This window comes from Sitophilus oryzae, unplaced genomic scaffold, assembly GCF_002938485.1.
Source record: "Sitophilus oryzae breed Bouriz unplaced genomic scaffold, Soryzae_2.0 scaffold_1188_pilon_pilon, whole genome shotgun sequence".
In the NCBI taxonomy this organism is placed as follows: Eukaryota; Metazoa; Arthropoda; class Insecta; order Coleoptera; family Curculionidae; genus Sitophilus; species Sitophilus oryzae.
Genome location: NW_022145824.1, coordinates 673191 through 688212, shown reverse-complemented (window position 1 = coordinate 688212; position 15022 = coordinate 673191). Strand labels below are relative to the sequence as shown.

The 15022-nt window shown below is 29.4% G+C and overlaps 2 protein-coding genes across 3 annotated transcripts in view; both read right to left on the bottom strand.

Moving 5' to 3' along the window:
* Positions 1–15022, bottom strand: part of LOC115891600 (adenylate cyclase type 8-like) — a 286870-nt gene that overhangs the window by 169969 nt on the left and 101879 nt on the right. For both annotated transcript variants that reach the window (XM_030912111.1, XM_030912112.1), the window contains one exon: positions 2013–2205. In XM_030912111.1, coding sequence (XP_030767971.1) covers positions 2013–2205 — 193 coding nt within the window. The remainder of the gene's footprint in view (positions 1–2012; positions 2206–15022) is intronic.
* Positions 4246–6464, bottom strand: LOC115891613. The gene has a single exon (XM_030912125.1). The coding sequence runs from the start codon at positions 6327–6329 to the stop codon at positions 4572–4574; it is 1758 nt and encodes a 585-aa protein (XP_030767985.1). The 5' UTR covers positions 6330–6464; the 3' UTR covers positions 4246–4571.

Genomic DNA, 15022 nt, shown 5'->3' with positions numbered 1-15022 from the left:
CGTTGCGCATCGCTTTATTGCGCAATTTGTTTGATAATGTATAGGCCGCTTTAGCCGATCTGATTATACAAGGTGTGTCTTAAATAAGTGAAAATATTTTCAGGGCTGGTAGATCTCGATAACAGAAACATATCTCGTTAATAGAAACATATTTTCTCTCTACTGTTTTTCAAATAAGTTCAAAATAACACAGATATTTTACTTTGAAAATTAAAAAAAAAATATTTTTTGCTTAAATCTTGAGAACCAGTGGATCTTTTCTGGGTTTTCTTCCTTCTAAAATTAATATACTACATAACTTGCCATATTATCAAGAAATGATATTTTTTAACTAAAAAAATTTCCAAGAAATGTTTTCAATTTTTTTTCGGGAAAAAACACTCATAATCGTATTTCTGGAGTCGAAATATACTGCACCTAAAAATATTTGCTAAAGTATAATAAAAATATAAAAAATTGTTAAAGTACAAACAAATTATATTGACGAGTATTTGTAGAACTTCGCTCTGATTAAATTCTTTATGATGGCCATAATGTTTTGTTATACATTGTGTCAATTTTAAAACTTCCCACCCTTAATATCTTTCTTGCAGTTAAAAATATGAAAAATCGGAAAGACACGTCAATTTTATTTTTAAAGGGGGCACTTTCAATGAATATTTTTAGCGTTTTTCTTTCAACCCCCTAGGAGACGTAGATGTCACCTTTACAATCTTAAATGGGAATGGGGGTCACGTAGCACATCGTTTTAGAGGGCGTTTAATTCTCTTTTCAGTGGTATCCTACTTGTGGTGTTGCTTTTTTTCAGAGGTTTCCGAATAATCGCGTTTCAAAGTTGCAGAAACAATTAAACATGCCTGCATTGAGATTTTGGTTTTCACGCTAATGTTTACATAAAAATCATTGCAATGGATCTCCTTGTGGTACAGATGACTAGAAGATTAGGTTACACCACTTACGCCCTATCTTATAAGTTGTTCAAAATGTTGCCCATTTTCCTGTAAACAATAATTAGTTAATGTTTATGATGTTTTCTGTTAATTAGTATTTCAACCCCCCTAGAAAAATGTAACGACTACGTCCATGCTGCCACCTAATCTTCTAATTATTTGTACTACAAGGAGACCCATTGCAATAATTATTGTCAAACAGGCATGTGTAATTGTTTCTGCAACTTTGAGACGCCATAATTCGGAAACCCCTGGACAAAAAGCAACATAGTAGGATACCACTGGAAATAGAATTAAACTGCCTTTAAAACGATGTGCCACCTGATCCCCATTCCTATTTAAGATTGTAAAGGTGACATCTACCCTTCCTAGGGGGTGAAACAAAATGGATAAAAATATTCATTTAAAGTGCCCCCCTTACAAATAAAATTGACGTGTCTTTACGATTTTTCATATTTTTAACTGCAAAAAAGATATTAAAGGTGGGAAGTTTTAAAATTGACACAGCGTACATACAATAAATACCATACCATATCAATGTTTTTCTAATACCGATATTTTGGATGAAACAGCTTTACCTATGTTTCTTTGAATGTGATTGACAATGATTCAATATTGATACTAAAAGGCTTTCGGGCTTCTACTTTCGGGCGCCATTTTTACTTATATTACACAACGTTTCGGTCAGATTAACCCTAACCGTTATCAAGTCTAAATAAATAAAAAAAACTATGATGCCTATCTAGAGAACATGTATACAGGTCCACCTGTGACGGAGTAGGGTATAGCTGTGGGTATAGTCAAGCGTGGAGTTGTCCACCTAGGATGCCAGTATTGGTACATTTTATAAATCGTTGCCATATTATAGAAATTTTTATACTTCGATTACTAATCATGTTAACTCCATACAAAAATATATGTACACCACAAATACAAAAAAAATGAAAATCTCTACGTATAAACAATATTCTAATCGTTTCTTCACAGATTACTAAATATTTAGTAATCTGTAGTTTCGTCATTTATAAATTTTACGATATAATTAATTTTGGTAGTACTTACTTTGAATTGTGAGCAGCAACCAAGTGCAAGAAGCAGCCCAATGCAAATAATTGTTTGCGAAACATCGCCACCAGCCCAAGACGCAGACAGCGATGTTAATGGAGATGCAACAAACGGACCAAATTATCTCATCAGTATAATGGTAGAGATTCAGTTCTTGTTCGTTGCTAGCCCAGACAACTATTAACGCCACCTATAAAAATAAAAGAAATAATAGTTGTGCAGAAATGAACGGAAAATCAACCGTTGACTTTATGCGTATATTACATATTATAACCAATACTTTTAAAAAGGCAGTTTATTTACGTATTATAGAGGTATAACTCTTGTCTACCAATAAGGTCGTTGTTTCGAATCCTGCACCAACATGTCTTCAGTCACCTCATTTTGGTGACAATAACAATAATTTGGGTATCTAGGTTGACTCAGCCTTTATTTAGTACCTAGTATTCATCATCCTTAAGAAAATAAAAAGAGATTGAAGCATTACTAGTCAGACTACCTACCTATTATACCAAGCTCTAGTATAGCAAGTTTTACCTTCCTACTCTCAAGGTATATAAACGCTATACGTGGAATAATCTATATCACTACATACATATAAATATGTAAATTATTTCGTTGAAGTAATCATAATTGAATTGCAAAATAAAACACTAATTCACCACAATACACGAAAACAATTTATTTTTGCACCGGACGCGCGTTTCGCTAACCATGTTAAAGTTATTTCTGAAAAATTCGACTTTTCAAGTGAAGAAAGATACGTCAAGTTATTTTCAATACCGATTGATAGAGAGTTATCCCATGGTTTAAAAAGAATTTTTAAGAATGTCAATTATAAACTTGTGTATATTGCTAATAATAAATTACAACAATTATTATTAGGTAATCCTAAAGAGATAACACCTCCACTGGAAAGGTCGGGTATTTAGGAAATTTTGTATAAAGATTGTTATCAGAAATATGTTGGGCAAACTAGAGAATAAATAATAACTAGATTTAAAGAACATATGGGTCAGATAAGATATAGCAAACCAGATAAATCTCGCATTGCTCAACATATTTTTAATAAAGAACATTGTATAGTTATTAATAATTTAAAAAATTAATTAAACAAGTCTCAAATTACAGTTAAAACATTTTTAACGAAACGCGCATCCAGTGCAAAAGTAAAATGTTTTTGTGTATTGTGGTGAATTAGTGTTTTATTTTGCTGTTGTAACACCAAAAGTTGTAACCACCCTGAACTGTAATCATAATAATTATTGGATTCTTTGGATTTTATTTCTTTTTTCTAATCTTTCATGCAGACAACTCTACAGCGACAAAATGTTCTTATTAAAGCATCAATATCAAAAAATAATACCCAATCTTCTGATATGCTCTGTACACAGCGTAGATGACCTGGTGCATATCATCAGTACTTCACAAGTAAAGGAGAAACGTTCAGCGATGACACAAGATAGACATAAAAATATGAAAAATATAACTTAAAATACTAATTAAACAACAATAATATTCATTATTTTAAATAATAAAAATCCTCAGCTGGCGGGGATACACTTTAGGGTGGGAATGCTTCTCATAGATTGTGTATCTCAAGAAACGGCGGATTTGTTGATGGAAATGGCACCTAAGCTTAAGAACTGGCAATGGCGGGAACTGGTTGCAGTGAAGGGAGCAAACATCCCAAAAGGGGCGACCATCACTGTCTTTCTACCAAGGAGCAAGAAGAAAGACACCATCTACGTGCTGAGCCTTCTCCAGCCTCAAAACTCCAATGTATAAGGACTTAATATAATTACTCATAATAGGAATTGACATCAAATCCAAGGAGGCAATAGAGAATGTGTCATATCCTCCATTATAGTTTTGGGAAAACACCTGTATAAGTTCTAAGGAGAGACCAAGTTAAAGAGGTGGAGAAAATGGAGACAGATCCTCCAGCCCCCATGTCATGGGTACCCGAGAAAAGCTTCTCGGCTGTGAAGGGTACAGAGGGCCAAACCCCAACCATGAAAGGGTGTACAACCTTAAATAAAAAACGATTAATTTAGGAAAATGTATTATGAGTTATAACTCACGGCACAATCAAATATTTAAAGTCGCAGTGATTACCCCCCCCCTAAATTAATAAATTATGAAATTTGCAGATATTTAACTAAAATTTAGTTTAAAAGGAGTCAATTCTAACCGTACATAATTTGGTTTGTAGGATAAAATAAACATCTTATATGAACGATATATTTAAATAATATAATTGCAAAATTAGACATTAAGAAACAACTACAATGAAAATAAGATCAGTCCAAAATAAGGTTTTCAGCAATTAATCAGAAAATGGCGAAATATCCAGGGTTTTGCTGATAATTTTTTATATAAAATACGGACTTAAAAAATAATTCAAATATTAAATTAATGTTCAAATTAAAAAAATATCTTAACCTGTAAAATATAAATAATATACAATTATTATAAAACTTAAAAATCTATACATATCTATATTAATTGTATAAGTAAATCTAAGCTAACTAAAATGATCAAAATTAAAATGATTTATAAATAACCGTTTTTACATAATTGTACAAATTCAACTAAAAGTTCTTTCATTGCTTGTTTATATTTCTCACTTTCCAATCCCACATCAACGACAGCTCCCCTAGCAAGCATTTGTTTTGGCTTTTTTTCGCCAAAAAATAGTTCTTCTCTAACTTTGGGATCCAATTTCATAACAACAGAATAATATAATGACTGCATTACAGCTTCAATTCGCATGTATTCCATACTTTTGACAAAATCTTCATGTGATAGGATGTTATCAGTAATAATACCAAAATTTTCTAAATTCTTAGACAGGTTTTCATAATACTGTTCAGTTAATTTAGTTAAATATGTATCTCTCGTTTCTTTAGAACTATTTTCATAAATAAAGAGCAATAAGTCTTGAACAGGAGGACAGTATCTTAGTAGCTGAAAGTCGACAAGTAAGATGTCCTGACAGATAGTACCACCATAATATTTTAATAATACGTTGGCCACGTGCATATCTCCATGGCATATTACATTGCGAAATTGTTTGGATTCCTTAACTCTTTCGAACATTAATTTCCAGCCTTTCTTCAATTTGTCTTCAAGTTCCATAAAAGTGAATTCATCATATATATTAGGAAACTTTTCTAGCAAATATAATAAGTTATCAAAAGACCTATCGAAATTTGGGGTCATAGAATGACTTTTATTGTCTATTAAAAATGCTTCGCAAAGATATTCACTAAATACCTCCTTAAATGTTATTGGATTTTTATCGTTTCTGTTCCAAAGCTCCTCTAGAATGATACACGAAGAGTGAAAATTTGCTAATTTTGAAATTGTTAAGCTTAAACAATGAAAATCCAAATTTGTATTAGGTGTAACACCTACATATCCCGCCGTAGCCAAATTATCTAGAACAAGAAGATCATTTTCTCTGGACAAATAGCATTGTGGTGCAAAATTTTGAAGACTTTCAAGACCGTATTCCTGGAGCAATGGCAAGTATGTTAAATAGAAAAATTCTTCCTTTTTGGAACATCCGTTTTCTATAATATGTTGTAGATGGTCTGATTTGGAAAAAATTGATTTAACGAAGAAATTATAATGTTCTATATTATGTTCAAATTCTAGGTCAACTTTTAAACTAAAATAATCACCCAAATGTCCATTCCTTTCTTTCAGTTGGACTAGATCATATGAAATCAATTTGTAATCACTGGATTTCAATTTATTTCTGAGAATAGCATAAACGTCCTCCTTGTGTATTTTTGGGTATTGGAAAAAAAGTTTTAAGTTGCCTAAAAGCTCTTTTAGTCGTATTTTGCATCCAAATTCTTGAAATATATTGCACACGTCGAATTTAACTATAGGCAGAAGTGTCTTAAACTGTTGTTCGTATGCAATTTTTGTGGGTGAACCATTATTTTTTAAACAACTATAAAAATATTCTTTCAAATCGTTGAAATTAATTTGGCGAAAGCTCTCGTCAGAATAGGTAAAAATATAATACAAAGCTTCATATACAACAGGAACTAATACATTCTGAAAATTACTTCGAACGTAACTACTCGACTGTTCAAAATTTTCAATAGAATTTTTTATTTGCTTGATTTCTTCTTCTATAACTTCTGTTTTGATATCGGGAAATAACTTAAACCAACGCGCTTCGTTAATTGAATATTTTTCATAACTGCTTTCAGCGGCATTTTGTGTTTGATAACCTGCCAAATCATGTAACTTCTGTTTTATGCCTTTCAAATCGTTCACTTCACATTCACCCATTTTAATTTCCACTGATAAAACAAATAGTTAAACCATACATTGCACTGTTAATATTTTTTAAATAATGAACAACTTGACAATATTACTATTTATGTCTAGCTACTATTTGCTAAGTAATCGTTATTTAAAAAGACTGGTTCAGTTGTCAGGTGATGCTGTTATTTTATATGTAGATTTTGTTTAAATATTGTGAAATAAAGAATGAATAAACGCAAATATAAGTAAAGCTCACCTAAAATTAACAACATATTTTTGTTGATTCTTAGTTCTCATTAATATGACCATGTATATTTTTATAATTATAGTGAAAGATAGTAAGGATTAAAGTGTGTGTTGTTGCTTTTTAACATTTAAAGGAAGAAATTATAATTTTGTGTGTCATGATGAACAAACAAAAATAAATTGAAATATAATTAGGATATTATTAATTAATAAATACTATCTATTAACTAAACCAAAGTATTTTTTGTGATAATGTCATAAAATTAATTTAAAGTGGATATGTATTTATAAAAAACATCAAATCTAATTAATAATTTACTGCAGCAGAAATTGAACATATTCAATTATGTGTTTTTGTAGTATAGGTATATAATTTTAAATAATATAAATTATTGGAGATATACACTATGTCCCCGGATTGTATTTAGAAGAGGAAAAAACTTTTTTATTGTTGGTATTTTGAGAAAAATGCATTTTTCATAAACTTATTTGCTTGTTCTAAGTGGTTAATCTTCCTATCTACCCTATATTATATATTTATACTTTTTTTATATTATTATTAGGTGTGGATATTTGGAAAAGTATAATCGGGATTAACCACTTTAGAACAAGCAAAAGTTTTTATGAATAATGCATTTTTCTCAAAATACCAACAATAAAAAAGTTTTCCCTCTTGAAAAGACAATTCAGGGGACATACTGTACATTGTAAGCCAAAACTAGTTATCTTTTTTATCTTATTTTCTTTTGCTAGTTCAAACACGCTTTTTTTTTGTTTGTTACACTATTTGAAATAGGAATGAAGAAAATGTAATATCTAGTTTTTACTAGCGCATACACTAAGTGATATATTTTAGATTGAAACTCAAGGCCAATCAGAGGTATAATAAAATGTTCCTTTAATAACCTCTACACTACTCGCAAAGTAACCCGAAGTAGGTCAAGGTTAAATAGTGAAAAGGGTTATTTCGTATTTCCTCGCCTAACTTTGTCTCGCCTTAGCTTATTTTCATTCGGCGGGAAAACACGAAATCTTCATTATTCGACTTTGACCTAGTTCGGCTTATTTCGCGAGTAGTGTAGTGGCCGATTTTCAGTTATTGGTCATATTGCCTGTTATTACCTAAAATTTATTCAGACAATCGAAACTATACTCCCATTAAACATTTAGAGTTCATCTGTTTTAAATTAAATAAAATTTATAATTAATGTATTGGGTTACTACTATAATCAAACAACAGTAATCATTATTATTTTATTTTATAAAAAATACATTATCATTAAGATATTTAACTAAAAACTATTTAAATCTAACTGTACATATTTTAGTTGTTTATAATTTTAATAACGACAGTTTGATTATATCAAATAACTATAATATATTTGATCATTGAGGTAGGTATAACTTAAATAGTAGACTTAGATTGTAGAATACTGTTACGTTTTTCGTCGGTTCCGTGTGGATAGAAAGTCACAATTTATTTAAACACTATTTATTCAACACTAATTAACAAAACTAATAACGATAAACGACTTATAGAACTATTTACAAACGATTTATAACTAAGAATTTATTTTGAATTTTAGCGCGTCAACTGTATATTTATAACTGCCCTCTCTAGGCCACTGCCGCCGGCTTTTATACCGACAGGTAAAAGAAATCTAGAATAGTCCAAAGATCGTTAGGCGCATAGAGAAGGTTTTCGAATGTTCTCGTATGTACGAGTCCATTCTAGTGGGTCTCGATTCTTCTCGAACGAATGAATCATTGCGGTGTCTGTGCGATGTTAAGGTCATCCGAGGGCGGGCCATATTGTGAGGTTAGGTCGAGTCCACACCGGCTCGCAACAATACAAATACAATTAAACATTGAGGCACAAACACCATAACAAATCAATATGATATATTTTAAAAAGGTCCTTATTTATTAGTTACTCTGATGGTCAAAAAATGCCAATGGACATAAAATTTAGTAAGATTTTTGGTAAAGGTGTGGATCCGGTGGCTGACCTTGAAGCCCATATTTGCTGCATTTGATCATCGATACTACGCAAGCGCACATCGTCGATATTGCCAAATTGCACTTTATTTTCGAATTATTTGCAGTTGAAAATTTTCTTTTGAGTGTTAATCAATAATAATACAAATTCTCTAATTAATTTTATAATTTCAGATTTATCTTGATATCCAAACTTAAGGAATAATATATAAAATTGTAATATTAATAACATTTATTTATATATTTACATTAGAATTAAAAATTATCATTTACGAATTTTTTCTTAATGGTTTTAAACTTATTAGAATTATTTTATTTCTTTCAAATTATTTAATTTCTAGTTATTTACAGGCAACAATAGTTCTGATTATATGTATTGATGTATTGAAGTACTCCCATGACGAGTCTTATAGAACAATACACGTCAATGGGAGATAGAGGTAACATTTTACCTATAATGTTACTAATATAATATACTTTGATTATAATGTTTGTATCATAATTTCTTAAAAATATCAAGTTAGTGGATTAATAGCAATTTTAGACATATATTTTATCGAAGAGTGTGGTGATAAGACTAAAATAAGCTTTATGTTTTATCTTTTTCTCTTTATAAGGGAGATGGTTTGTGTCGTAGAATTACAGTATTTAATATCGTGTAGTTTGATATTCTTTTCTTAATTTACTGTAATTTTTTGTTTCCTATAATGCCAAATGTTGTCAATATGGTGAAGGTTGAGTTTTTATCTTATTAGTTTTATACCTGTGTTTATACAAGACCAAATTAAGACTTAGTTTGTGATTTATTAAGATCTTTCTTATAATATTTGTTATGTCTTAATCTTAATACTATATTATGCTTTGTCTGGAAAATAAATGTTAAATATCTTAATTTTGCATATCCTATTCCATCCTTCCATTAGGAAAAATATGGTTTATAAATCATATTTTGCTAAGAAAATCACATAAATTAGGTGTAAGAATAGAGATCTTAAGGTAGCAGAAAAATTAATGCAATATATGTATAAGCAGGATTAAACAAGGTAACTGTTAATGTTGCTGAAGCTGATTCTACACAATTTTAATTACGGAGGCTAAAAGGCCTTTTAAGGCCTCCGTAGTTTTGATGGAATGTTAAAAAAACTATTATGAACATGACATGAAGCTACAGCATTTAAAAATTAAAAAAAAAAGAAAAAACTTGGACACATCCCTTTTAATTTCCCGAATTTTTAATAAAGCCCTTTTTAAACGTAGCATAATAATATAGAGCAATTAGATTAATTATAGGAATCTAGAGTTTTATTTCTATTTAATTTTATTGACTATGAAAATACATAATAACCGTTCACGTGTTGTGCGAAATATTAAAATAATAATATAACTAATGCCGCGTACTATGATTGAAAAAAAATAGCGGCAGCGATGATTATGAAATGAAGATCGCTGTTATTTTATATGGGAAATGTCCTCAATCGTCATTTCCCAGCCAACTGGACGCCGTTTTTTTGATCATACGGTATATATTGACAAAAAAACACTGAAAAGCATATATTTGTTTTCTACTGAAAATAATTCCAAAATAACTTGCAATCTGGCAACATCGAAGATGTGCGCATGCGTAGTGTGACTATATGCAGCAAAAACTCGTTTCAAGGTCAGCCACCGGATCCACACCATTACCAGATTTTTTATATAATGTAAAGCATAGCCAAAACCTCGCAAGATTTGAACGAAATAAAAGTAATATTGATTTCAACAAAATAATATACAGGGTGAGTCTTAAAAAAGTGCAAATATTTTCAGGGCTGATTAATCTTGCTAAAAGAAACAGAGTTTCTCTTTACCGTTTTTCAATTAAGTCCAAAATAAACGAGCTATTCAAGTTTGAAAATTAAAAAAAAAAAATGATTTATTTTAAAAAAAAATCAGGGTCACCGTATTTTTTTCTGTATTTGTATTCCTTTTAGTGCTGTAACGCCTTTATCCATGGTAATATCAGAAACTAAGAAATTATATCGTGGAGACATTTACGGTAACGGGCAGTTCTAAAAAGTGTTTTAAAATATAGCGGAAAATTTAAAAGAAAATCACAATTTTCAACATTTTTTTGGCGAAAAAAGCCTCATAGACGTGTTCCTGGCTTCGAAATATACTACCACTAAAAATATTTGCACTTATTTAAGACTCACCTGTATAGTTAAAGTAAAATTTAGATTTGCTGGTGAAAATAGTTGCTATTATTTTTTTTATATACATGTCTTTATCTGCGCTGGATGTCTATATCTCTGTTGTTTATAAAGTCGCCTTTTTTGCTTAGTTGGTCACATTTTATATAAAGTAAGAACTAGATAAATAAAACAGTTATAATAAATCTACGTTTAAATTACAAAATATTTTAAAGTATAAATATTACATACAAATTATTTAAAAGTATAAACAGAATAAAATTTAAATTTAAATATTAATATTAGATACAAAAATTAAACTAAACTAAAAGCTATACAAATAAATTAAATTAATTTATAGATAACCATTTTTACATAATTGTACAAATTCAACTAAAAGTCCTTCTAGAGCGTTTTTATATTCATCACTTTCTAATCCTATCTCAACAAGACCTCCCCTATTAAACAGTTTTTTTGGCTGCTTTCCACCAAATAATACTTCTTCTCTAGTTTTGGGATTTATTTTTAGGATTAAAGAGTAAAAAAATGCATGACTTATAGCTTGAACTCTCATGTATTCCATACTTTTGATGAAATCTTCATATGATAAAATAGTATCGATATTAATACCAAAGTTTCCTAAATTATTAGACAGAATTTCATAATACTTTTCAGTTAATTTAGTTAGGTATGTATCCCTAGTGTCTTTAGAGCTATTTTGGTAAATAAAGAGCAGTAAATCGTGAACGGGTGGACAGTACCTTAGTAACCTGAAAGTCGACAAGTACGATGTCCTGACAAATATTACTATCGTACTTTAATAACATATTGCCCACATGCATATCTCCGTGGCATATCACATTATGAAATTGTTTAGATTCTCTAACTCTTTCGAACATTAATTTCCAGCCCTTTTTTATTTTCTCCTGTAATTCAGTAAGAGTAAACTCGCCATATAAATTAGGGAACTTTTCTACGAAATATAACAAATTATCAAGAGATCTATCGAAATTTTGGGCCATAAAATGATCTTTACTGTCTACTAAAATAACTTCATTAAGATATTCACTATAAAAATCCTTGAATTTGATTGAATTTTTGTCGTTTCTATTCCAGAGTTCCTCTAGAATGATACAAGATGAGTGAAAATTTGCCAATTTTGAAATTGCTAGGCTTAAACTGCGATAATCCAAATTCGTGTTAGGAGTAACACCTATATATCCCGCTGTAGCTAAATTATCTAAGACAAGAACGTCATTTTCTCGGGACAAATAGCATTGTGGTGCGAAATTTTGAAGACTTCCAAGGCCATATTCATTGAGCAACGGTAAGTATGTCATGTAGAAAAATTCCTCTTTTTTGGAACATCCGTTTTCTATAGCTTTTTGGAGATGTTCTTTTTCGGAGATGAGAAATTTAACGAAGAAATTAAAATGTTCTATCTTGTTTTCAAATTCTAGATCAACTTTTAAACTAAAATATTCACCCAAATGCCCATTCCTTTCAGTCAATTGAATAAGTTCATATGAAATAAGTTTATAACGAGTTGATTTCAGTTTATTCCTTATTATGGCATAAACGTCCTCCTTGTGTATTTTTGGATAATGGAAGTAGAGTTTTAAGTTATCTAGAAGGTCTTTTAACTGAACTTCGTGTCCAGTATCTTGAATTATATCGTTGCACACATCAAATTTAACTACAGGCAGAAATAACTTAATCTGGTTTTCGTATGCAATTTTTGTTAATGAACCATTATTATTTATACAACTATAAAAATATTCTTTTATATCGTTAAAATTAATTTGTCGGAAACTTTCATCAGAATAGGCAAATATGTAATACAGAGCATCGTATACAACAGGAACTAATACATTTTTAAAATTACTTTCAACAAAACTATCCGATCCTTCTAAATTTGCAATCAAACTTTGTACTTGCTTGATTTCCTTTTCTATAACTTCTCTCTTGACATCAGGAAATTTCTTAAACCAATTTTCTTCGTCGACTGAGTATATTTCAGAATTTCTTTCTGTCGTATTTTCCGTCTGATGTACTGCCAAATCCTGTAACTTCTTCTTAATGCCATTTAAATCGTTTACTTCACATTCGTCCATGTTAACTTTCACTGATAAAATAAGTAGGTAAAGGTTTTATAAATTTCACTGTCCAGAATATGTTTTTCCAATAATTAAAATATTCCTGCTTATGACGAGTATTCGTAAAGCATATTCTTCAAATAATATCGAGAATATACTAAAACTGGTTTAGCTCCCAGCCGATACTTTACTTCATATATATAGCGATATTTTTTCTAAATATTGTGCAATAGAGAATAAATAAATGCAAAGTTAGATAATCTTCCCATTTAAAATTAATCACGCATGATGTGTTGTTGATCTCTAATACGCGGTAAATTAGAATGGCCATGGATTCTTATCAACTGTATTGAGAGATATTAAAGATAAAAATAGTTGAAGTTTTTAACAAACATATACAGGGTTGTTCACCATATATGACACGGAGTATTGTAGCTAAACGATTAGATTTTTGCAAATTGTAAGTTTTGGGTTCGTTGAAGGCCTATTAGAGCTGCAATTTAAAAATACTTTTACAAGATACAAAGTGTCCCAAATAAATAAAAAATATCAAAGTTGTATTTTTTTAACAGGAACACCCTGTATATTATTACATTTTTAGTTTCTACAATTAAAATAAAGGTAAATTCGATTAAGGTTTACCGCATTTTAATCTTTTTTATCGTTTTTGAAATATTTAGGTTTTTCTCAAAATACAGTACCTAATAATTTTAAAGCTTTATTTCTCCAGGCGTATTTCAGTTTTTAAAACCAAATATTGTACTGAAGTTTTGGTATTTACTAAATTTTGTGTGGCGATAATAAAAATTATACTACCTTATACAGGGTGTCTAAAAATTTATTTTAAATAATTATTAACTGTAAACAGCATTAACCTGTTTAATTTAAACGGAGCACCCTGTATATTTTACTAGAATCAGATGCACAATTTAATTGTCTATCAAATTGTATTTTTTACCTATCTCTTCAACTTTTCGTAGAAAATACATTTTCTTATAATATAGACCTCATTTATCAATATACCCATGGAATATTGACATTTTAGATTATTTTACAAGATGTAACAAATTTTCAAAGAGTAAAGATACTAATATTGTCAATATAGATAGCTTATTTTATTAAAAAATAATAAACCTGTTTAAATATTTGTTAAAGAGGACCAATTAATATGATCCTAGTATTCAAACTACATTAATTGACTGTTTACGTTAATTAATAATAACTGATCCAAATACTAAAAAACTGAATTTTGTATTTTGTATTTGTATTATACAGGTAAAAAGTAACACCTTATAAATTTTATTTAAATTTTTGATGAATACTTATTTATAACAACAGCGGCATTCATTTTCATAACTTATTATTATATTGGTTTCTGATTCAAATCCACATTTATTTAGTATAATTTTTTTAACAAAAACAATGGAATATGTCATTAACTATTTTTTGGGTGGAAATAATGGTGGTATATTTAATTGGTATACTCTTTTACAAAGATTTAAATAGTTTTCTTTTTGTAAACAAATGGGCTTGCAGTATTATCGTTTTTAGCACCTCCGCATTTTATATATTTGTTGCTTTAAAAAAATCTAAAATCTCAATATTCCATAATATGGGTATCTTGATAAATGAGGTCTAAATTATAAGAAAATCTACGAAAACTTGAAGATATAAAGAAAAAGGTAAAAAAATGGTATAATACAATTTGATAGACAATTAAATTGTGCATCCGATTCTCGTAAAATATACAGGGTGTTCCATTTAAATTAAACAAGTTATTGCCGTTTAAATCTAGTAATTATTTGAAATAAGTTTTTAGACACTCTGTATAAGGTAGTTTTAACACAGAAAATTAAAAATATTTAAAAAACGGTAAGGTTTAAGCAAAGTGTGATAAACCTTAATTAAATTTACCTTTATTTCAATCGTAGAATCTAAAAATAGAATCATTTTCACGGCGTTCATTTAAAAAAATACAACTATAATATTTTTTACTTATTTCAGAAACTAAAATCTTGTAAAAATATTTTTAAATTGTTGCTCTATTAGTCCTTCAACGAACCCAAAACTTACAATTTGTAAAAATCTAGTCGTTTAGCTACAATACTCCGTGTCGTATGTGGTGAACAACCCTGTATTATAATTTTTAAACTCATGCGATGATCAAACAAAAATAAATTAGAAGCGATGCATATTGAATATCATTTTT